This window comes from Cetorhinus maximus, chromosome 8 (assembly GCF_964194155.1).
Source record: "Cetorhinus maximus chromosome 8, sCetMax3.hap1.1, whole genome shotgun sequence".
NCBI classification, from domain to species: domain Eukaryota; kingdom Metazoa; phylum Chordata; class Chondrichthyes; order Lamniformes; family Cetorhinidae; genus Cetorhinus; species Cetorhinus maximus.
This window is the reverse complement of record NC_135886.1, coordinates 111,345,434-111,368,159: the sequence shown is the minus strand read 5'-3', so window position 1 is coordinate 111,368,159 and position 22,726 is coordinate 111,345,434. Positions and strand designations below refer to the sequence as shown.

Here is a 22,726-nt window from a genome sequence, read left to right as displayed (position 1 = left end):
GCGCACAGTGAATAGTAATCAGAAGCAGAAACCTCAGTTAACTTCTGGCTCTCCTATCATAGAGGCACTGAGGCAGGTTATAATGACCGTGCTGCTACCTCAGCCAAAAACAGCTAATTCATCATAGACTGTCAGTTAAGCCTGAGTTGCTCCTGGTCTGTTCAGTTCAACTGCCTTAAATGGACAAGTCATTAGGGTCATTTTAGTTTGCTATTGTGCACATTTGCCTTAAATCCTTGGGTATTTTCTGGAATATTTTGGTTTAGGTCACTGTAGGCAACCAATAGATGAATAGTATTCTGTTCATAAGAGTATAGGAAGTTTTGGCATGCACTGCACATTATGTTTTGATTAGTAATAGTCAGAAAATGATGTGCAGTGTGCACTCTGCATTTTGAACATATACATGAAGCTTCCTCTGTCGTCACAAAGCTGGAAAATTACACCTCGGGCCAGATTTTTGTTAGGCCTCATTAAAACCCAACACGCGCACTTTTGAGTCTTCCAAAATTCACTCACCCATGTGTGACTTTGCAGGATTTTTGTCTTTTCACACAAGGGTTGGGTTCACAGTGTATTTTGTGAGCCATGATCGAGTGCATGAGGAGTGTGGATGCAGAGGCAGAACATTAGCAGGTCAGCCTTGGTTATCCAACATAGCAGCCCAACTCCTAACATTGTTTAAAGGCCCCTTAAAGCTCGCCCCTTACCCACCACATATGCCACCCCTTGTCCTCTTAGATCACCCTTGCCACTCCCCACCCACCACCATTACACTTATGCCACCTCAGATCCCCAATGTCGCCCTATGTCCCGTTAGATGCACCATGCCATCCCATGCCACCTTCATACTCCCCATGTATCCTCCAACACCACTCATCCAGTATCTACTATGTGTGGCCCTCAGGAGCCATGCAATAGCAATGGGAACTATTTTAAAACCTTTGGGAAAAAATTAAACCCCTCCCAATCTAGTAAACCCCTGAATTCAAATGCACTATCATTGATACTGTAAAGACAAAAATTTACTCCAGTGTCAAAAAAAAACCCTTTAAGTACTAATTAGGTTTGTAAACAAATAAGAAACTGCATAAAAGGCATATTCTGCTATTACAGCCTTTAAAATTGTCAATCATTCTTGGATCATTAGGCCGCCAGCTGAGCTAAAACCATTATGATCTTTTGAAACCCAGTCAAGCATTCATAATGGCTACAGCTGCCATAACAAAAGCTTCCAACTACTTTGACTGAAACTGACAGAACAGAATGATGCCCCATTTCTATTTCAAAGCTAGATGCCTGCCAATCAATGAAGGGGAGCAGGTACAGAGATTTTTTACAACTTCCAAAAGCAGGATTTTTCTTAACCACTAGAGCTGTCAGTTCATTTAAATCACAGCACAAAGCATGACAGCAGAGGCTGACAGGACATTTTTCTTTTACTTTTTCAATGTATTATGGCACTTTTGACAATTGCTAAACTATTGGAATGCATGATAACACTTACACAATGGTGGTCAATATAAGGGTGAATCTACCTTTGCAGCACAGATCCCTATGATGAATCACTGCATTAAAAACATATCTGCATTAAAATACAGTATCTAATAGTAATGTTTGAGGATGTTAAAACATTTTACACTTACCTGTCAGAATGTTCCCAACTCCTCAGCAGGAGGAATGGTCATGACTTTTCCAAGGAAATGTGTTTTTTTTAGGATTTCTAAAAACCTGCACCATCACGCAAAAATAGTGTGCAGTAGGAAATACTAATTTCCTGTGATCCTCACAATGGGGACCCTGACCTCAAAAGAAGTGTGTGTGTGTGTGTGTGTGTGTTTTGCCTTCCCAACCCATGAAATGGTCACACAAAAATGGCATGGGATCAGCAAGGCAGAGGACATCTTATTTTGGAGGAGAATTCTCCTTCATTCTCTCCTCCATTTGGAGATGAAAATCTGGCCCCTCATCTTAGTATCTCAGACTTCTCACTCCAGTGACTAAAACTATTGTATTTTTTCTCCAAAATTTCCACCCATTCTTTTGATAACTTCTAAGATGCAAATGTGACATGAGAAAAAAACTTTTTCACACAACGACTGGTTTGGGTCTGGATTGCACTGCCTGGAAGTGTGGTGGAGGTGGGTTCAATTGAGGCACTTAAGAGGGCATTGGATGATTATTTGAATAGGAACAATGTGCAGGGGCACAGGGAAAAGGCAGGGCAATGGCACCAAGTCATAATGCTCATTTGGAGAACCGGTGCAGATACGATGGGCCGAATGGCCTCCTTTTGTGCCGTTAAAATTCTGTGATTCTGCTGTTGTACAATTGTAGCCCTCTAGCATCTCTTCTACATGAACCTTGACAAGTGAGTGAGATAGGAAAACTATTCAAGAACTGAGGACACCGAGGTCGAGCCTGATCTTGTTTTAAATCAATACCCAAACACTTCACACATGATCTGGTTTCAGTCCCAGCGCAATTGGAACCAACCAGGAATTAAACCTGCTGGGATCTTCTGATCAGTACGGTTTAGTGCCTTTGCTCACTGGGCCATCAGCGGTGCTCTTCTAACTGTTTTCTTACCTCAGCAGTTAACTCCGCTTCTGTAATACTGCCTGTAGAATGAAAGTCAAGTGCAAGAATACACACTCACCTTTTTGTTTGCTGACTTTCCTTACAGTCATTGCAGCCTGTCTCTTCTGATACTCCGAGATTTCAAACCCTGAAAAACAGTTTAATAAATTAGAGAGTTTTCAAATCAAACAAGGTATTTTTAAAGTAATTTAATCTTCATCAAGGTGAGTGATCTCAATGCTGGTGAAGTAATTATTTTGCACTTAAGTGTCAGTACTACCATTTTCAGGTAAGGAGTGAATTGATGCAGGATAAAGTTGCAACAATCTAATCTGTAACCTGAAAAGGGAGCTCTTATTGCATCCACATGTCATATCCTTTTCCTGCACTAGCAAGTCATGTATCCTTCCTAAGAGAGGCTGCTAGTTTAGAATGGAATGTTGAAACTGCCCAGACTTCTGTAATTTAGTTCAGCACAAATATCAAAAAGTATAGCGTATCATTTCTTCATGTTACACAAGCTTCAAACTCAGACTGCAGAAAGGAGAGGATAATGTTTTAACTCGCAGAAGCAACTAATCCAAGACAAGTGCATTATTACAACAGAAACCAATTAAGTTCTGCACTAATAAACTCTATAACTTTTAAAATCTCAATATACAGGAAGACTTCCATACAGCTCCAAAGCTAAGAAATATGACTGATGTAATCAAGATGTAGAATGTTAGTCCTGGGGAATGGAACGTTATCTGTGACTTCCATTACGTATTTTCCAAATGCATTTTGGTGTTTGGGAATTGTGGCTGCTGGCACATTAAGCACATCCAGGTCAGGTGTAGATGCAGAAGACAGCTTCCTCTACTCAGGCCAAGCAATACAAGACTGCTTATTAGAGTGGGTTATACACTTCTTCCTTCAGTGTAAGCAGGGGTAGGAAACAGATCCTTGACGTAATTCCTGAATTACATTGGCACTGCTGCATTAATACACCTCAGAAGCCACCTGATATTGAAATGAAATTGCTAATATAACAAGAGACTATGGCCTGAATTTTACCCTTGCCGCACGCACGCTCCAGATGGACCCTGGAGCCGTCGGGAAACAGGTCCCCAACCGCAATCGGCCCACGACCACGATTTCACGCTGACTGGCCAATTAACGCCTACCCAGTGTGAAATGCATCTTCCCAATGGTCAGGAGGGGCTGGGTAGGGGGTGGGGCCTGTTGGGCACCGGGTCCAATGGCGACATGACGGGCGGTTTAGAAAAGACACAGGCAGCTCCATGAAGGCGGCCAGGGAAGAATCATATATTCTGCGTTCTGTAGAGTGAAGCTATGGCCTCAACAGCGGCTGGACATGCCAGACGGGAGGGCAGGTCGGACGAGCACTCGGCCCCTTGTTTCTCAGACGAGTGCCTCGTGGTCCTCCTGGAGGAGGTGGCTGCCAGGAGGGACACCCTCGTCCCCAGAGATGGAAGGAGGAGGCCACCACACCAGACAAAAAAAACTTGGGAGGAGGTGGCAGCTGAGGCCAGCAGCCACAACGTTGTGCGGCACACGGGGGTACAGTGTCCCAAAAGGTTCAACGACCTGCTGCGCTCAGGAAGAGTGAGTACCGTGTTGGCATGGATCAGTGTCTAAAGTATTAAGGGCTGGCCATCTCCCGTGGAGCTCAGGGGTGTTAGAGTCTGAGTGCCAACTATCAATGACGCCAGAGCTGGCCAAGGGGATGAGCCCTGACTGCTTGTGCACGAGGGCCATGACTCAGATGTGCCCTGTGAGGTGTTCCTCGGGTGGGCCAGGCTGCAATGGAGCTGCAGGTAGAGAGTGGACTAATCAATGCTCCTGTGTCCTTTCAGGAGAAGATGAGCCATTACCACATTGAAAGGTCATGGACAGGTGAAGGTGCCCCCCCCCCACCCCCCAAACCTCTTGATATTGACCAGATTTGAGCTGAAGAGCTGCCACACATCTTGCACAGCCGTCGTGGAGAGGCTGGGTGTCGTGGGTTTCAGGCAATTCAGGTAAGAGTGCAATGGAGGGAGCAGTGCGCTTGGCCATGATGGTCAACACAGTGCTCCTGCTCCATATAGACTCCTTCACAACAGAGACCATGTTGTGGAGAGTTTTGGATGGTGCAAACATTCTGGTGTAGTCTCTTCATTGATGGGAGCCTCAAAACTGGAGTCCCCATTGATCATTGAAAGATGATGCACCATGATGCAGATATCTTTTGTGTCACCAGGGTGTCTGGCATGCACAGTGACAGTGTGATAACTTAACCTAATAATATGTCCTTGTTCTCCCTTAGATTCACCGGTAGGCACTTGTTCGCAGGACCCCGAAGAGCCACCCCTGACACCAGAGGACTGTACCTGCGTCACACCCGATCTCTGAACCAGGCACCAGCACAGATACCAGCACCTCGGTGGGGGTTAGGTCTTTGGCTAGAATGTCAGTGCACAGCGGTGAGGGCACTTCACACTCACCTGAGATGCAGGTGGAGGCAGAGAGTGCCCAGGGCACCGGCAGTTGGAGGGTTTCTGGAAACCAGGAGGATGCTGAGTAGAAAGCAGGTGATGATCCTCTGGAGTCGTCCATTAAGCGGCAGATGCTGGATGTCCAGTGGGATGTGCAGAAGGATCTGGCGGAGATCCATGAGAGTATGGGTGTCATGGTCTCTGTTGTGGAGGATTCTATATGGAGCAGGAGCACTGCGTTGACCATCATGGCCGAGCGCATTGCTCCCTCCATTGAGACAGTGGCGACTTTCATGGAGAGGCAGCTTCAGGGACAGAATCAGGGGTTCCTGGGGCTGTGCTCAGACCTGCAAGCCCTCACGCAGGCACCTCAGGTGGTCAGTGCCAGTGTGGGAGATGATTGAAGCACCCAGTATCCCAGCTAGGTGCCGGTCCATCAATAGCGAGCAGGGAGGTCCAGAGCGACCTCACGTTGGCGCACGAGCTACTTGTTTTTGTACCTCCCTAATTTTGGTAAGGGCACTGCCCAGTGTGAAACTGAGCCATGTACTTTAGGAAAGTCACAAATTCAATGATCAGTCTGCCCTGAAGTTGTTGATCTCAACCAGGATGGTAGAAGGGGCCTCTCAACCTCAGAAATATGAAAGATTATGCTCAGATTCCTATTCCTTATCGCTACCCAAAGACTCCTGCTGAAAAATCTATGAATGCCGGGGAGGACAAGGTTAGGTTTAGCGCTAATGCTATCATAATTAAATGAGATTTTTGTTTTTCTTTCATGATCTGAGACTGGGCAATACAACCTGTTGGGATGGCTTTGAGTCCCTGGGTGTAAGCTCATGCAATGTTCCTGTAACAGCTGAAGTCATATCTGACACCACAGTGGCTGCAGTCTGCTCTCTGGTGCTTCCTTCATAGTTTGTGGTGCCTGGCTACAGTGGGACGGCATGCTGCCAACTTGATGGGAAACCTGCCTCACTGGATCCTTTTCCTCCTAAATCCGTGGAACTGGGCACTCCAGCTGGAGGATTTACAGGTTTCATGAGAACAATCTGTAGGATGGTTCCAATGTGGGTTCAACAAAAGTATATTTTTTGTGTTTCAAGTTCCACTGGTAGCAGTAAAGAGTTAAAATCATTTTTATTTCCAATTGCTTTCTGTCAACTGGGGGGCAGTGGTCGGGGGGTGAATTATATTACACAGCTCAGCTAATATTTGCACCCAATGCAAAATGATAGTTCTGGAACTCACTGAAAGCATAGCCTGATTGCTGCCATTGTATATGGACAGGGAATTGTATATAAAGTAGTGAGTCTGTGACTTGTTTCTGTTGGAAAGAAAGGATGGTTTTCATATGCTATTGTCAATTAAATACAGAGGCTTTGGGTATTTCACAGTATCTTTGATGGTGTCCCATTCATCACAGACATTCCAAACTGGGGAGTAGTTTTCCTCAGCAATCGGCTTGGAATGGCAGCCAAGCAAAAGAATTAATGTTTATTGTCCTGACCGTTCTTCACATGTAGTTGCAGGTCACTCGGTAATGACCGGTAATAAGGCTCAGTCTCAGTGATTCTTTGACTGATAATTGAAGGTGAAAACATGAGCCGTGCCTATGAGCAGGGTCAATGTTTTTTTTGTGGGTTATTTACTGGAATGGTACCATATGAATAATTATTTGACTGACTCTTAGTGGGTTAATTTTTATTTTCTTGGCAGCTGCCAAACAATATTTGATATCTGTGGATTAACTCCCCTACAGCTTTGGGCACCTCTTATTGCCATTTGCACTGTAATCCCTGTTCACATGAAATGCCATTAGGTAACTGTACTTATTCAATCTGGCAGACATTTGCTGCTCCAGTCTCCAGCACTTGTGGTCCTTAGCAGACAAGCTGCTCCTTATAAATCATGTATAGCCTGCTCGATTAGGATGTTAACTAGCTGGGGTGTTAACTAAGGGGTGATTCAATGCTAATCCTTCTCCTTTTCTTAGAAAAAGGGAATGATATTTGAAATAAAAATTTAAGATGAATTAAATCCCGAGCAGGTCAGTCATTTGGCCTGTCAGCCAGCAAAGCCCACGACCCGTGAATGAATTAAAAAAAAGAATCTGTTGTAAAGAAGGAAAAGACAGGTTCTGATTTTCAGCTTTGCCTCCTTCATCAGAACTGAATGGGAATATTTTAACTATATGCAATTTTGGTTATGTGGAGGTTAACTAAGTTGGAGTTGTTTTCCTTGTAGCAGAAAAGGTTAAGGGGAGATTTTACAGAGGTATTCAAAATTATGGAAAGTTTTGATAGAGTAAATAAGGTGAGATGCTTATAGTGGCAGATGAATCCATATCGATAGGACACAGCTTTAAGGTAATCAACCAAAGAAACAAAAGGGAGATGAGGAGATTTTTTTTTTCTCTTTAGCATGTTGTTGTGATATGGAATGCACTGCCTGAAAGAATGGTGGAAACAGTTTCAATAATAACTTTCAAAAGGGAATTGGATAAAGTCTTGAAAGGAAAGAAATTGTAGGAATTTGATGAGAAAGCAGGCAAATGAGATTAACTGTAAAGTTCTTTCAATGAACCAGCACAGGCATGAAGGGCTGAATGGCCTCCTTCTGTGCATCATTCTATTATTCTAGCCCGTTTGAAGGACAACCTTCTAGGATGGAGTTCAAATGACAGGTTTACATTGAGCGACTTTGCTTAGACCAACAGTCTACAATCAATAGCCAGAAGTGGGTGCAGGTTAGTTTGGCACCGGTGCATTTGGAAGCATGCCTTAGCAAACCTCAGTGCCTTCAGCTGAGAAGGACAGAAAAAGAGGCAAATTTAGGGAAAAAAATTAACTTGTATAAGAATGTTAATTTCACATCAGTGGGGTTCCCTGTGAGGCATCTGCTTGCTGTGAATCTGTGCACATAGGAATGAAGATTAAGGCTTGCCTACAGCCTGACATCAACATGTGAAATAAGTAATCACTGCTGTCTCTCATTTGAATTTTTTTACATCTATAAGTGAATATTCCAGAATCTCATCTGAAGAAAACATCTTACCACACTCTGAAAAATCAGACACCAAGTTATTTCTGGTTCTTAGCACAGATCTAATAAAAACATGAGTCACTGTGTTGCTTTCTCCCCATACAATTATTCCTTTTTTGGCAGGCATTCCTTCTCACTCACAGCCATTGTGCCAGATTCTTATCAGGATAACTCACATAACAGAAATAATAAAACCACAATGTAATGAAAAATACAGCATTAAAGGGGAACACCAAAATATAAGTGGCAGCAGCCTCAGTGCTGTTAATTTAAGACAATCACATGAACCTGTTCACCACTTATTGTCACGTATGTTGGCATGGAATGAGATAAGACTGCTTTGTCCATCAAGTCCATTTCTTCCAACAGACTGCATACAATTTCCACTATCATGATCTCTATCTCATAATGACTTATATAAACACAGGCAAAACATCCAAAAAGGTAAAGCTCTACGGCTACTGTTCCTAATATATTTTTAGAACTTGGATTCAGAAATCGAATGAAAACTGGTCAAATTTGTAAATGATCCTAAATTAGGATGGGGTGGAACAGTTGGGTAGGAGGAAGTAGCGAAGAACCTATAAAATGAGTTAAATAAAATCTGTAGGGGAACAATAGAATTAGTTATAAACAAATACAAGGTATTGCAATTTGGAAGGAATAATGGATGCTCCAGGTCTGTAATGAATGATGTAAAAATTGTTATAGGCGAAAATGAAAGAGATATACAGTTGACGTATTCTATACTTAATTGGCTAAAATGGGCAGAAAAATCTAGCTTATATGTCAGTGCAGCAGCACTGCTCAAAGCAAATAGAATGGCAAATTATATTGCTGGATCAGTAAAGTATAAATCAGAAGATGTCATGTTAAAACTATACAGTGGCATAGTCAGACCATTTCTTGAGTGTTTTGTTCAACTTCGGGGTGCTGGGAATACATGGGGTTCGAACGATGGGAAAATTGGCTCCATCACACTTCACATAGTATTTAATTATGTCTCTCCACTTCTAGCCCTCAATCCCATTCTCAACCAAATATTCACCCAGTTATTTTTGAAAAATATTAATTCAGACTGGATCAATTGCTCAGTTGAGAATATGTACCACTTATGCATAACTTTTCAATGTTAAGAAAACTACTTCTAAAATCAAGTGTTGATTGAAGTCTGCTAATGTTCTTTTTGTCTTCTCTAATTTTGCACTTACTGTCCAAGCTGAATAACAAGCTTGTATCTATAGTATCTATTCTTCTTAGCATTGGTGTGCTCGAGTTCAAGATGCTTCTTGATGCAAGCATAATTTTTGCTAGTTTGCAAGGAATTAAATGAGTTTAGATTTTTTAAAAATTATACTGATGAATTCATAAGCAGAGAAGCAACGTTATTCTACAAGCTTTTAAATCATCACCACAATCTGCTCACTAATGTGTTTAAGGTTTCTTGTGGGTAGAAAACAAGTTCAACTGGATTATTTTTATCAAAGCCGAAAGGGACTATTTCCAAATCAAGATTACTTATCTACTGTTGATTAAAGGAGGCACATGTTGTCGAAGCTTTTCGTCTTGCACTCATCAGGGCAATTTGCAAGATACCAAATTATAATGGGAACATTTTATACTGCATGAGAGGAGAGTGCTGATTGGTTGGCAAGTGGACTGTGATTGGTAGAGGCATTGCCATGGAGAATGCACCAGTTAATTGATAACTGAAGAAACAATTGTCCAACATTGGATGTGACTCCGCGATTGGACAACATTTGCTAAACGATCTTGTGTGTTAGAAATTACGCTGACAGCCAATTTAATATTATCAATTGGGCTTGCAATATGGTTCACTTGCGCATGCTGCAAGCAACATATATTCACACACAGGGCCCTGCCCTTTGCAGACAAAAGGAACATGTACACACATTGTACCTTTTTCAACTAAACCAAATTAGCAAAAGCCATTCCCTTGTACATTCCCCAGTGCAATGCCTTGACCAATCAAAAACAACCTTCCTGGCCTGAATTTAAACAAAGCTTGACAGTTAATTGTCAGTTATCAATTGACTGGTCCATTCTCCATGGCAATGCCTCTACCAATTGGACTCCACTTGCCAACCAAAAAACGTTCTCTTCTCATGGAGTATAAAATGTTGTTCTCATCATAATTTGGTATCTTGCGAATTGTACTGATGAGTGCAAGATGAAAAGCTTCAACAACATGTATCTCCTTTTTTCAGCAATACTCAAGTTCTGTACTACCAAATGACTGTTGATTAAATTAAGAATACGTAAATAATGGGATGGAAACTGCCTTGATACCACGTACCTCCATCTCGACCTCAGTCCAATCACAGCCAAAACTCTCATCCATGCCTACATCAAGCCCAGATGCAATTTCTCTGATGCTCTTCTCATGAATCTCCTGAACTCTACCCTATATATCTGCAACTTGTCGAGAAATATAACATCTGTATTGTATTCTGCACTATCGCACCCTTACTCACAATGATCTCCATAAAGCTTTTCATCTCACAAAATCCTCGTTCTTCTGTAAAAAAAACCCTTTACAAACAAAGTGGTAAAGCATTTCTTCATCACTAGTTTGCAGGCTTGAAATCCCTTCACAAATCCCTCCTCCTTGTGAACTTTCTCCTTCGCTTCAAAACCTAACTCTTGGACCATTCCTTAGATCATCTTCCTTAGATCTTACCTCAACTCCTTCTCATCTATGAAACACCTTGAGATATTTCTCTGTATTATTTATACAAATTCTAATTATTCAAAAATAATTAGGTATACCTTTATTTCAGTAACATTTCACTTTTGGCCAGTGTTACAAATTTGGGTTTGCAGTAGATTCCATCTTGTATTCTGTGGCATTAATTGTGCCCTTCACCACTCAGAGTATCTTACTTTAATGGGAGTTAACACGCACTGGCCCATATCTACATGTATAATAGCATAACTTAAGGATCTTCATTAAATCCTTTCATATTTTGCCAGTGTATCCCTTCAACATTCAAGTAAACTGAGTTAACACTAGAGGAGGTGAAGTTTGGATCGAATTGCAAGCAGGAAATAAGCGGAACATGGCCACAGTCAATATTTCGACTCTGAAAATGTGCTATGGACCAGATCTCATTACAAATGTTGAGATGCACTTGTCAGAAACCTTTGAGGGAGGATTCCTAATTTGACTGCCAGAGGAAGGCATATCCAGGACTCTGTCTCAGTGAAGCAAAGGAAAACCCTGATGCGATAATGACCACCTGAGGGTAGGGAAGGTGTTCGTGGTGGGGAAGAGGTGATTTCTGGATCCCTCAGAATTACTTTCCCTAAAGAATTACTTTTTATCACCGACAAAAAAAAAAATCTTTGTAAGTGCAGGCCACAATTTTAGCCTGGATCCAAGGTGGGGCGCACATCTGCTCCTTGTTGGCCACAACATCTGGTCAGATCAGGCATACCTCTGTCAGCCATGTATCAGGTTATACTAATGGCACAGGACATGGGAACAAACTGCAAAGTTCAGAGCCCCATCCACATCTCCGCTAATGACTATTCTTGAGTAATGTGGCAGTTCTGCTGTTAACTAGCTACAGAGCAAACTCCTATGAAAGGCTGAGATCCTATGCATTTGAGTTTCGACAGAGATCCCAATCCAGTCAAGCAAGCTGCTGCCAATATTACAACAGGTGTCTGTTGGAAAAACTACAGATTTTCAGGACATTTACCAGGGCATTATTGGTTGCACCCACATAGAAATCTGGGGCCATACATAGATGTTCAAAAATCGCTCCATAAATGTAAAAATTGACCAATGATCTGGAACACAGGATCATACATGTTAATGCAACAGTCTGGTTCATTTAATTTAAGGTTAAGACTTCTTCTTATCGTGTGCACGGATAGCCTATACATGGCCCAGCCAGAACTGGACACATTTTTGCGCCTTGTTGTTGAATTCGGCAAGATCTGCAACAGTGCAGGGTTCCTCTAGCGATAGACATTGCAGGAGATGTTGCATAGTCTGTGGCTCAGTTCCACATTCACAATTTGTCGGGCTGGTTGTATATCCCCATTTGGTTAGTGACATCTTTGAATGACCAACACCAGTCCTATGTCTGTTAAGGCACTTCCAGGTTGCCCAGTTGCAATTAGTTCCTGGGGGAAGGCTTTCATCCGGTAAAATTTCCATCGCTGGGGATTGTTCGAGACTGGCGAGCCAGTCTTTCCACAAGGCGATGCGGATTCAGATGGGGTTGATTGTAATGGAACAACACTGTCCATGAATCTCTTCCTTGAGTTTAGGCGGCTGGGTGTAGGTGTATGACCATGTAGAGGGTGCCTCTCATCTGATGTTTGATGGAGTCGCTCTTTCTTGCTGGCTACCGTTCTTCTTATATCAGGGGGAGTGATACCCGCCAGGATATATAGGCTGTTGGTGTTTGTTGGTTTTAAACAACCTGTGATAAGTCAGCAGCTTGCATTCAGAACGGCATCCATCTTCTTAGCATGAGTAGATCTTTCCCATGCAGGGCAGGCGTATTCGGCAGTGGAATAGCAAAGAGCAAGTGCACTGGTTCGCAATGTTTTCGAGCTTGCTCCCCATTTTGTGTTAGTGAGCTTATTCAGGATGTTGTTTCGTGCGCTCACTTTTGCCTTTGTCTTTTCGATGTGGTTCTTGAAGGTGAGGCATCTGTCAAGGGTGACTCCTAAGTAGATAGGGTGCTCGCAATGCGTCAGTGTCACTCCACAGCAGGTTACTTTAAGCTGGCGTTTGGCTTCACGGTTTCTGAGGTGGAATGCACAAACTTGCGCCTTTGATGGGTTTGCGCGAAAGTGGTTTTCTTCATAGTAGGATGTTAGTCCCTCCAAGGCCTCAGAAAGCGTTTTCTTCACAGTGTTAAAAACAGTGCTTTGGGCAGTGACACATAAGTCATCAGCATATATAAAACGGCGTGTGACACCGTCTATAGGTTGGTCATTCGTGTAGATGTTGTACAGCAGAGGTACATGTACGCTTCCCTGAGGAAGACCATTCCTCTGAATACGCCACCTGCTGCGCTTCCCACCTAGTTCAACATAGAACTGGCGATTCTGAAGCATGCTTTCGAACAGCTCTGTTAAGTGAATATCTTTTGTCATCTCTAGGATCTTGCAGAGGACACGTCTATGGTTCACTGTATCGTATGCTGCTGACAGGTCTACAAAAACAGCACCTGTTACCATCCCTTGCTCAAAACCTTCTTCGCTATGTTGTGCGAGGTTGAGCAGTTGGCTTGTTGTTGATTTGCCGGGGCAGAAACCTGCTTGGTCTGGAAGGAATTTACAGGAATGCACTGAAAAGACAAAATACTGCAGATATAGATATTGGTGACACTTCCTCAGATGCTTCATCAGAACAATTCTGAAAAAAGGGCCACAGACCTAAAACGTTAACGCTGCTTCTCTCTTCAAAGATGCTGCCTGACCTGCTGAGTATTTCCAGAGTTTCCTGTAAATATAATGAGGCTGACGCAGCTACCATACTAATGATTGAACATACTATAAGCTTTAGATGAATTAGCAAGCCCTATACACTTCGATTCCACCAAAGTACCCAGTTACCTTTCAAAGGTTATCTTGTCTGCTGCATGTTATACAGCTTTGCCATTCATGGACCTGAAACTATGGACTAGGTGAAGGAGGAAGTCTGCTGGACAATGGCAATGATTATGAAGATAACTGGCTCAACAACATATGGCACTGTGTATAGTACTTCAGTGTATCGCTGAGAATGTATGAATGAGAGTGAGTGTGTATAAATGGAAAAAAGTAGCAGGCAATCAATGGTATTAGCTCTTGAGTTTGGGAGACTTTATCTTACTCCACTTGCTCAGTGCTTTTGGTCTCACAATTTCCAGAATTGTTCCTTCAAGAACTAAAAAGTTTGAAATTGTAGGAACTTCCATCTTTCTGTTATGTCCTGGCTTGTCCAGCAAGGAGAGAAGACATGTTGAGATTCTGGGTGTATAGAGTGAGTCTATAGATGGAATTTTCTCGGATGGGCCGAGAGGCAGAAAGCCTGGCAAAATGGCATGGGAAGGTGTCGAGCAGGGGTTGCTCGATGTCTTCTGGCTCTACACCCATTTTGGCTGTAGGGGAAACTTGCCGACTTGGACGGCTGCTGGGAGGTCAATTAAGCCACTTAAGTGGCCAATTAAAGATCACCTCCCACCTCTGAAGGCCCGCTGCTACCTGGGAACATCGCTGGGTGAAACCTGGCAGCAACCCAGTGGTTTTGGGGGGATGGGTGGGGAGAGTTGCCTGACTTTATGGCCATTCCAGGAGTGGTCCACTGGTGGCAGTTGCCACCCTCACTGCCGCTGGTGTACAGTGACAAACCCCTATTCCCCACCTCACCGAGTGTCAGGTTCCTGCCTTCCCGGCCCCGATGACCTGCAACTCCACTTACCCCTCTTTGAGGATGCATCAGCCATTGAGGTGTCCTGTCCCTGGTGTTGCAGCCTCAGTGCTGGACACGACTAGCCGTGGTTCTGTTGATGTTACTGAGCTGCTGGCCCTCTGATTGGGCTAGCAGCTTTTGGGGGTGGGTTGCCAAATTTACTTGGACAGTGATCCCAGAGATGACCTCTTAATTAAAACAGAAAATGCTCTGAAGCTCTGAAGAAGAGTCATACCGACTCGAAACTATAAGCTTCAGATGAATTAGCAAGCCCCATACCCTTCGATTCCACCAAAGTACCCGGTTATCTCTCAAAGGTTATCTTGCCTGCTGCATGTTATACAGCTTTGCCATCTTACAACTTTGTTTCTCTCTACACAGGTGCTGCCAGACCTGCTGAGTTTTTCCTGCATTTTCTGTTTTTATTTCAGATTTCCAGCATCTGAAGTATTTTGCTTTTATCTTAGCAACCTCTTAATTGGCGACCACCAGAAATATGCCACCCTGGGTCCCACTGCCAGCTGAAGAGGGGTCGCCTCTCGCTTTCGGATCTAGTAGCCGAGAATTCTATAATCTAAACAAAATTCAGTTCATTCTGTCATCCCAGCTTGTGTGTGTTAGTGAGCAAGCACCATCCGCCGAGGCTTGTTGGGAATATTGATGGTTGAGCACATAATTTAGCTTGAAGTACAAAAATAGTTTCAATTTTAAGTTTCATCTGGATAATATGTTCGCTGCAGCAGGGACATGCGTGTTAAACTAAAGAGCTACAGGATTGATGAGTGCTTTGAATACACTGTAGTCAAAGTGCATGGATTGGGAGGAAATAACTTAAGGTTATACATACATTGCTACTTAGTATCGGGATTTGCTAGGTGGCATAGCTGTGAATTTTCTCCTGACTCTTTCTCATCTACTCTGAGGCCTTCTGGTTGTTGGATACTGCATTCAACCTTTCTGCCACCTCCTCCAACACCGATTGAACATTATCTTGTAAGGAGGATGCCTTAAGTGCTAAATGGAATAGATCTCCTTTCATCGCTGCCTGAAATGGCAGATCCACTTCATCCATGAAGCAGGAAGTTCGTAGTTTCATATTCCAGCAGAGAGTTTCAGGCTCAGATGAATTTTTCATTCGTTAAAAAACCAAGCCCTTTAAAATGACTGCAGTGGTGTGCCAAAAATGCCTCCTACTCTTCTTGACAACACTGTGCAAGTTCCCAGCAAGAGCTCCAATCCAGGCCAGGAGCTTGCTGTGTAATTGGGATTGACCTCAAAACATCTAGATGTGCAATATGCACCAGCATAAATCCCACTGCTTGTCATTTACATAGAAGTGGTATCATTTTTTTTTAAAAACTGAGTATAGGCGTCAGTTCCTGATCGTGATTGCTATCCAATGACCCCTGTGTATGTGGATGTTAGGTGAGGACAGGAGCTGATTCATTTGTCATGCTTTCATCATGGATGAAAGTAAATACTTCAGAATCCACATCCTCCAGCACTAACAGAAACTAACAGCCTCTGCTTTCTCAATTTGACTTCAGTATACACACAGTAAACCAAGTTAATATGCATATCAACATATAACAATTAGCAAAACCTTCAGCAATGCAGAGTCAGACAGGACCAATTTTGAAAAAAAATAAACCACTAACAAGAAACTACCACTGTCAAGCAACAATAAACAGCAGTCTTGAAATTACACCATTTGAAGTGTAGTTTTTGTTAGCTTGCTTGCTTTTACACTGGAGATATTAACCTATTTATCTTTATATCAAGTTCTTTCTTTAAGAGCTTTAAGTGCAACACTTCATTGATCACTGTTGAATTCCTATATTTAAAATTACTTTTTTCTGCATTGTTACCAAGCATAATGGCACAAGGCATTACCCCAACAACTGTAATAAAACACGAGGGAGCTGCAAATCTGCCTTAGAGTGTATACTGATATAAGTGTCATGAGGTAACCTCTGGTTTTCAAGGTCAGAAAGAAGTCCTTTAATAATCATGACAATGGCAAGCATCCACATAACTAGGGTCACACCAGTCGAAGCAACCACAATCCCAGCCCAATAGAGGCTTCCAATTGGCCTCTAGTTCCATTGGTGGTTGGCACATTACTCCTGGTACTTCTGCCCACAGGGGCACAGGAATTCACGGCATTGGAGACTCCTCCAGCCCTTATCTCAATGGCCATTTTTGAGCGGGGAAAGCCTGAAATTCCCGACATAAGGCTGGGACTAGGCATATTCAGATCCCAGTCTAACTTCTAGCCACCATGATACAATTCTGTTGAAGTTACAGCTCACTGCCGTAACTGTGTGCTGGACATTCAACCCCAAGCAATCCATACTTTAAAAGAAATGAGAGAGAATTACAAGGCACTTTTATGTTGATAATATGCCATCAGTGGCAGAAGTACAACACTTCTGTCACTGATCATATCTGACTAAGGTAAAGAAGACAACCAGCCTGTGAGAGCTTCTGGAATCCAACTTCCCTTGGGTTGACAGTAATAGAAAATGGTGTCCTTTCCTATTAATTAACACTACAATAATCAGCAGCACTCTGGTAAATCAAAAGTTGAAAGTTGTGGATCTTTCTTTGACCATCATTCTCCCAGTATCCCATTATCAATCTAAAAGTACCTATTAACTATTTCAACAGTTAATCTTTATAATCTGCTCCCACCCATCCAGAATCCACTATTTTCTTCACTAATACATTATTTGTGTGATAAAAAGGGCTGCTCTGCACATGTTCAACAAACTGATATGACTCTTACTATAAATATGACATTATGTAGCACAACTCCTTTTGTAGGGGAAGAGAAGTAACAAATGATCTTGCCTATCTTTTCATCTTCTTGAACCATTTTCCTCTCTTCGTGAAGTGCTCGCAACCATCTTTGCTTCTCCTCTGGCTTCTTTACACAGAATAAGTGCACTTCCTCTGTTTCCTTGTTCTTAAGTTTGAAGGCATTCTTGGCATTAACATTAAATTCGTCATCTCTCCCATCAATAATGTCATTTATTTCATATTTGTCCATATCAATTCTGCATTTGTAGTAAAGTATGTCCCGTCGTATTAAATCCTTGAGAAAAGAAATTAAGAAACAAGTGTTAAAACAGAAGGCATAGTATAGTTCCATTCCTGAAAAGCACTGATGATTGTTGTGAGAAATTATTTTTTATTGCTCAGAAACTATTAGTTTCACTGTTGCTGGGAATTTTATGCAAAAATGTGACACCAAATTATGCTATGTAGAAATTAATTCAATATATTGCAGAACTTTAAGTTACAACAAATAATCATTTTTTATTATTTAATTTGGGAATTCAGTGATGAGTATCAAGGGACAATGGTTGGATTCTCTCTTGTTGAAGATGGTCATTGCCTGGCACTTGTGTGGTGCAAATGTTACTTGCCACTTGTCAGCTCAAGCCAGGACATTGTCCCGGTCTTGCTGCATTTGGACATGGACTGCTTCAGTATCCGAGGAGTTGCAAATGGTGCTGAACATTGTGCAATCATTGGTGAACATCCCCACTTCTGACCTTATGATGGAAGGAAGGTCATTGATGAAGCAGCTGAAGATGGTTGGGCCTACAATGACAGCCTATTTCTTTTTAAGTTGGGGTGATAAAACCAAAGCCCACAGTTCCAAACAAACTCTGTAGGGCAACAGTAGTGAAGTGCAGAGAAGGTTCACCTGGTGATTCCTCAGATGAAGGGGTTGTTTTTTGAGGAAAGGTTGAGGAGGTTGAGCCTATAATCATTAAGTTTAGAAGAATTAAACATGTAAGATTCTGAGGAGGCTTGACAGAGTAGATGCTGAGAGGATGTTTCAAATCGTGGAGCAATCTAGAACTAGGTGGCACAGTTTCAAAATTAGGGGTCTTGCATTTAAGACAGAGATGAGGGGGAATTTCATCTCTCAGAGGGTCGTTACTGTTAGGGGGAAATTAAAAATGCTAAAAGAGAATACAGTAAGAATTTACTGAAAAACCATTAAAATCTCCAGGCAGTCATGGCTGTGAAATATTTTAAGAGTTGAAGATTACCAGATGAACATTGCACAGCCTTGAGAGTCAGACTGGAAACAAAAAGTATGACATAAATTAGATTAAGTGTACTCCCTTCTCACATAGGGAAGGGGCAGATGGTTTTAGCTTAGGTATGGGAAGATGGACAAGGGACAAAGAGGGGGCTTTGATGAAACACAAACAGTCTTGAGTTGTGAGAACCAAGGTATTTGCTTACATGTTTTAATTTTGATTGGATAATATAATTATGTATACATCCTTTAGAATAATTAGTTAGCAAAATCACCTGTTTATGTACTCAATAGGATAGAGTTAGCATGGGACCGGTGTGTTGGTTACCGATTGGATGTATTCAAATATATTCAAATGAATTATGATAAGAAAAAGTAATGAAATGTAATCAATCAGGGAGCTGGGTCTTCATTCTTAGGAATGATTGCGGCTCCCTTGCATATGCTTGAATAAAACCGGTTAAAAGGAAGCCTGAGTCTCTGTGGTCGTTGCGGGATTGGAGAGTATACCATCTTCAGTTACTCTTTGGAATTCTCTGCTCCAGAAAGCATTGGAGCCTGGGTCATTGAACGTATACAAGGCTGAGTTACACAGATTTTTGATCTACAAGGTAGTTAAAGGTTATCGGCGACAGCCAAGAAGGTGGAGTTAAGGTCACAATCAGATTAGCCATGATATTATCAAAAGGTGGCGTAGGCTCGAGGAGCCGAATGGCTTACCCTGCTCCCATTTCTTATATTCTTATGCTAGAGGTTGCACCATTGATTTGATACTGAAAAGTTCAAGGCCTAAATTTTTTGCTTGTCAGGCCCGCAAAATTGGCGGGCCTGGGAGCAGATGGGAAATTGGTCCCCGACCACGATCGGCCCCCGACTATGATTTCACATTGGCTGGCCAATTAACACACACTGAGAAAGGCTCAGCACTCCCAGTGGGGGCGGGAAGAGGGCGGGTGCTGACGTCGCCGCGGGTGCTGGTGAGCTCTTCCAGTGAGCTCCCTGAAGACAGACAGCTGCCCCAGGGAGCTGCAGACCTCCACAGAACAAACAAAACAACAAAAATGCTGTAAAGTATGTCCATGCAGCACAATCAAGCATCTGAAAGCACACCTCATAAAAAAACAATCCCCAGATATCTCTTTTTATTTTATTTCCCCACAGAGATTTCATCCCGCCCTGGATCGAGGTTTGAGCAAAAATGTAAAGGCCGCCTGGCTGACTGGCCTGTCCACTAACCCTAAACGTGGACGGGCCACGAAAGATCGCTTTCAATTGCCTCCTTAATGGGCTTAATTGCCCGCTTAATTGACGGCGGGTGCACTTCTGACTGCCACTCGCGCCCACCAAGCGAGATATCACGTGAGTGTGCGATAACATTGGGACGCTCGCCCAACATCATCTTGCGCTGCTTCACGACCGGACGGGTTGGGCACACACCCGCCCACAGGATGTAAAATTCTGGCCCAAGTGTCTTTGTAATATCAACCACATACTGTAACACAGAACATTTCTATTCCACAGTCTTAATTCTGAGGATTATATATCATTTAAGTTAACAACCAATTTCCATGAGGCACAAAAATAAACCAATAAGTTGGAAGGCTTCATTTCTGAGCTCTGCGTAATAAAATTGCTCTATACATGGGATCATAATTTCATGCTACATAGTGCATGCAGGGGATCTTCCCCAAGTTTTAAAGTAGCCAGCTAAAACTTGTGATTGTGTAAACTTCCATTGTAAAAAAAATGTAGTTATTCTTTTGTTACAACGTTTTCCCTTCGTAGCACCTGATGAGATGGATGTAATCTAAGGGCTTGTCAACACATTTCAGACAATGCCAATTGTGTTGAGGGTACACAGGGAAACAAAGAAAATCATAAAATGCAAAGCCAAAAAACCAGTGAAAAATTTTGGAATTCACATAATTTGATTCACTCAGGTACCGTAAACCATTGGTCCTGATAATGGGTATCCTGCTGAATCAACGCGGAGAACTTTCAATTTGGGTGTGGGTGTAAAACTGCTATTATCAGATCAGTTGCCTGTTCCACCTCACCCAATATCCTTTTCCATTGACCACCAATGTCTGGCATTTTTTTTAATTGATGTAGGCAAGGCTCCTGGTTCAGAGTTCTGTGTGGTCAACAGTTAAAAAATAAAATACGTAGAGAGTAAGCAATAGTAAACAATAGATCTGCTAACTATCCAACATTGTATGAAACTTGCCGGTGACTATGACAGACAATGGTATCCCATGCACTCCCACATGTTATGACACCAGAATTTTCATAACTGAGGAGCTAAAGTTTGTTCCTCTCACAATGGCGATCATTTTGACTTGTGGCCAGCCAATTGCCTAATTTGGCAACAAAGAGGCCTCCTGCAATTTTGAGGCCCTTGCTTTATTTAAACTAGGCTGTTGAATCAGGCATCCTGGTGAAGCTTACCTCAAGCATCAAGAGCTCTCAAGATATGGCTGTGACGTTCACCAGTTAGGTAAGTTGAGCATGGGGAGGGGTGGGTATTATAATCACGAAGTGGAATAGGGCACTCGGGGTGTCAGTGGCCCAGATTATTTTGGTTGGCCCCAGAAGAGCACTACATTTGACAATTAGGTTGGGTGTGCTCTTTGGTTCCATCGCCTGTGAAACTGCTCAAACCTGCATGGTGCTCAGCATAACAATGGAAATCAGGATCAGGGTCCTATTTACATCATAGAACTTCCATTTCCATATTGACAGAGGCCAATTACTGGAAACAGACAGGCACTTTGAGCACCTGGTAGTGAGCACCTTTCAAAATGAAGTCAACTGCATTGCCCATGTTAACAGGGCAGTAAGGCTACTCACATCATCATGAGGCCTTCACCCCAGGCAAATACAGTTAAAATTGACCCCCATGTGCTTAAACTATGTGCTAACCAATCACTAGCAATTCGCTCTCTCAAATATCAGTATCAAGGAACTGGCACTAAACATATGGCCAAACTCCCTTTCCCTTTCTAATGGAAGGAAAAAATTAAAATGAGCAGCAAATGAAAAGACTTCTGCTGTGGTGAGATTCCACAGATCTTCATCATGAATCTAAACATGTGAATTTTAGCTGCGATTCAATAATGAGGCTGTTTTTACTTAACATCTATTCATACTTTGGACCTGGCACCTTCTCTTTTGTGTGGCTCAGAACTACACCAGGTTGTGCCTTGAATCTTAGGTTGAAGTAAATGAGAAGAATTTCTTTCTCTTTTCCTGCCCAATTTCTCCTGTCCTGAAGGGGCTGGCTCTTTGCAGTGCCTGCTGTCCCATGGTCAAACTTCAGTACAAAACCTAAACGTCTATGTTTCATGTATGAGTCTGGGGCAGCAAATATTGGCAGAGTATTACAGTGCTGCACTTTGCTGGCATCATTCACTTTGCTTTGCTGTTTTTGCAGGAGAGCCATGCTCACATCTGATTATAAACTCAGTGTCACTGCTATAAATAGATTGTAATCACATTTACATAAAAAGTTGATAATGTCTCTTTCCATGGTCTGAAAAGTAGGATTTAATAAACTCACCAGAAAAACAAGAATATTTTAAGGTTAGAATATTAGACTTTGCATAATTTATTTTCACTAAAACAGGATTCTCCCTAAATCAGTGAAATTGAATCTTTGATCTAAGCTCTGCGGTCCTGCCACATCCAGTCGTGAATGGTGGTGGAAAATTAAGCAACTCACTGGAGGAGGTGGCTCCACAAATATCCCCATCCTCAATGATGGAGGAGCCCAGCTCATCAGTGCAAAAGATAAGGCTGAAGCTTTCGCAACAATCTTCAGCCAGAAGTGCCGAGTGGATGATCCATCTCGGCCTCCTCCGGAGGTCCCCAGCATCACAGATGCCAGTCTTCAGCCAATTCGATTCACTCCACGTGATATCAAGAAACGGCAGAAGGCACTGGATACAGCAAAGGCTATGGGCCCTGACAACATTATGGCAATAGTACTGAAGACTTGTGCTCCAGAACTTGTCATGTCCCTAGCTAAGCTGTTCCAGTACAGCTACAACACTGGCATCTACCCAGCTATGTGGAAAATTGCCCAGGTATGTCCTGTACACAAATTGCAGGAGAAATCCAACC

At 42.6% G+C, this 22,726-nt stretch overlaps 1 protein-coding gene across 5 annotated transcripts in view; it reads right to left on the bottom strand.

Moving 5' to 3' along the window:
* arhgef9a (Cdc42 guanine nucleotide exchange factor (GEF) 9a) overlaps nt 1-22,726 on the bottom strand; it is a 404,937-nt gene that overhangs the window by 32,910 nt on the left and 349,301 nt on the right. For all 5 annotated transcript variants that reach the window (XM_078547438.1, XM_078547441.1, XM_078547443.1 and 2 more), the window contains 2 exons: nt 17,398-17,641; nt 2,660-2,728 (listed from right to left, as the gene is read on the bottom strand). In XM_078547438.1, coding sequence (XP_078403564.1) covers nt 2,660-2,728; nt 17,398-17,641 — 313 coding nt within the window. The remainder of the gene's footprint in view (nt 1-2,659; nt 2,729-17,397; nt 17,642-22,726) is intronic.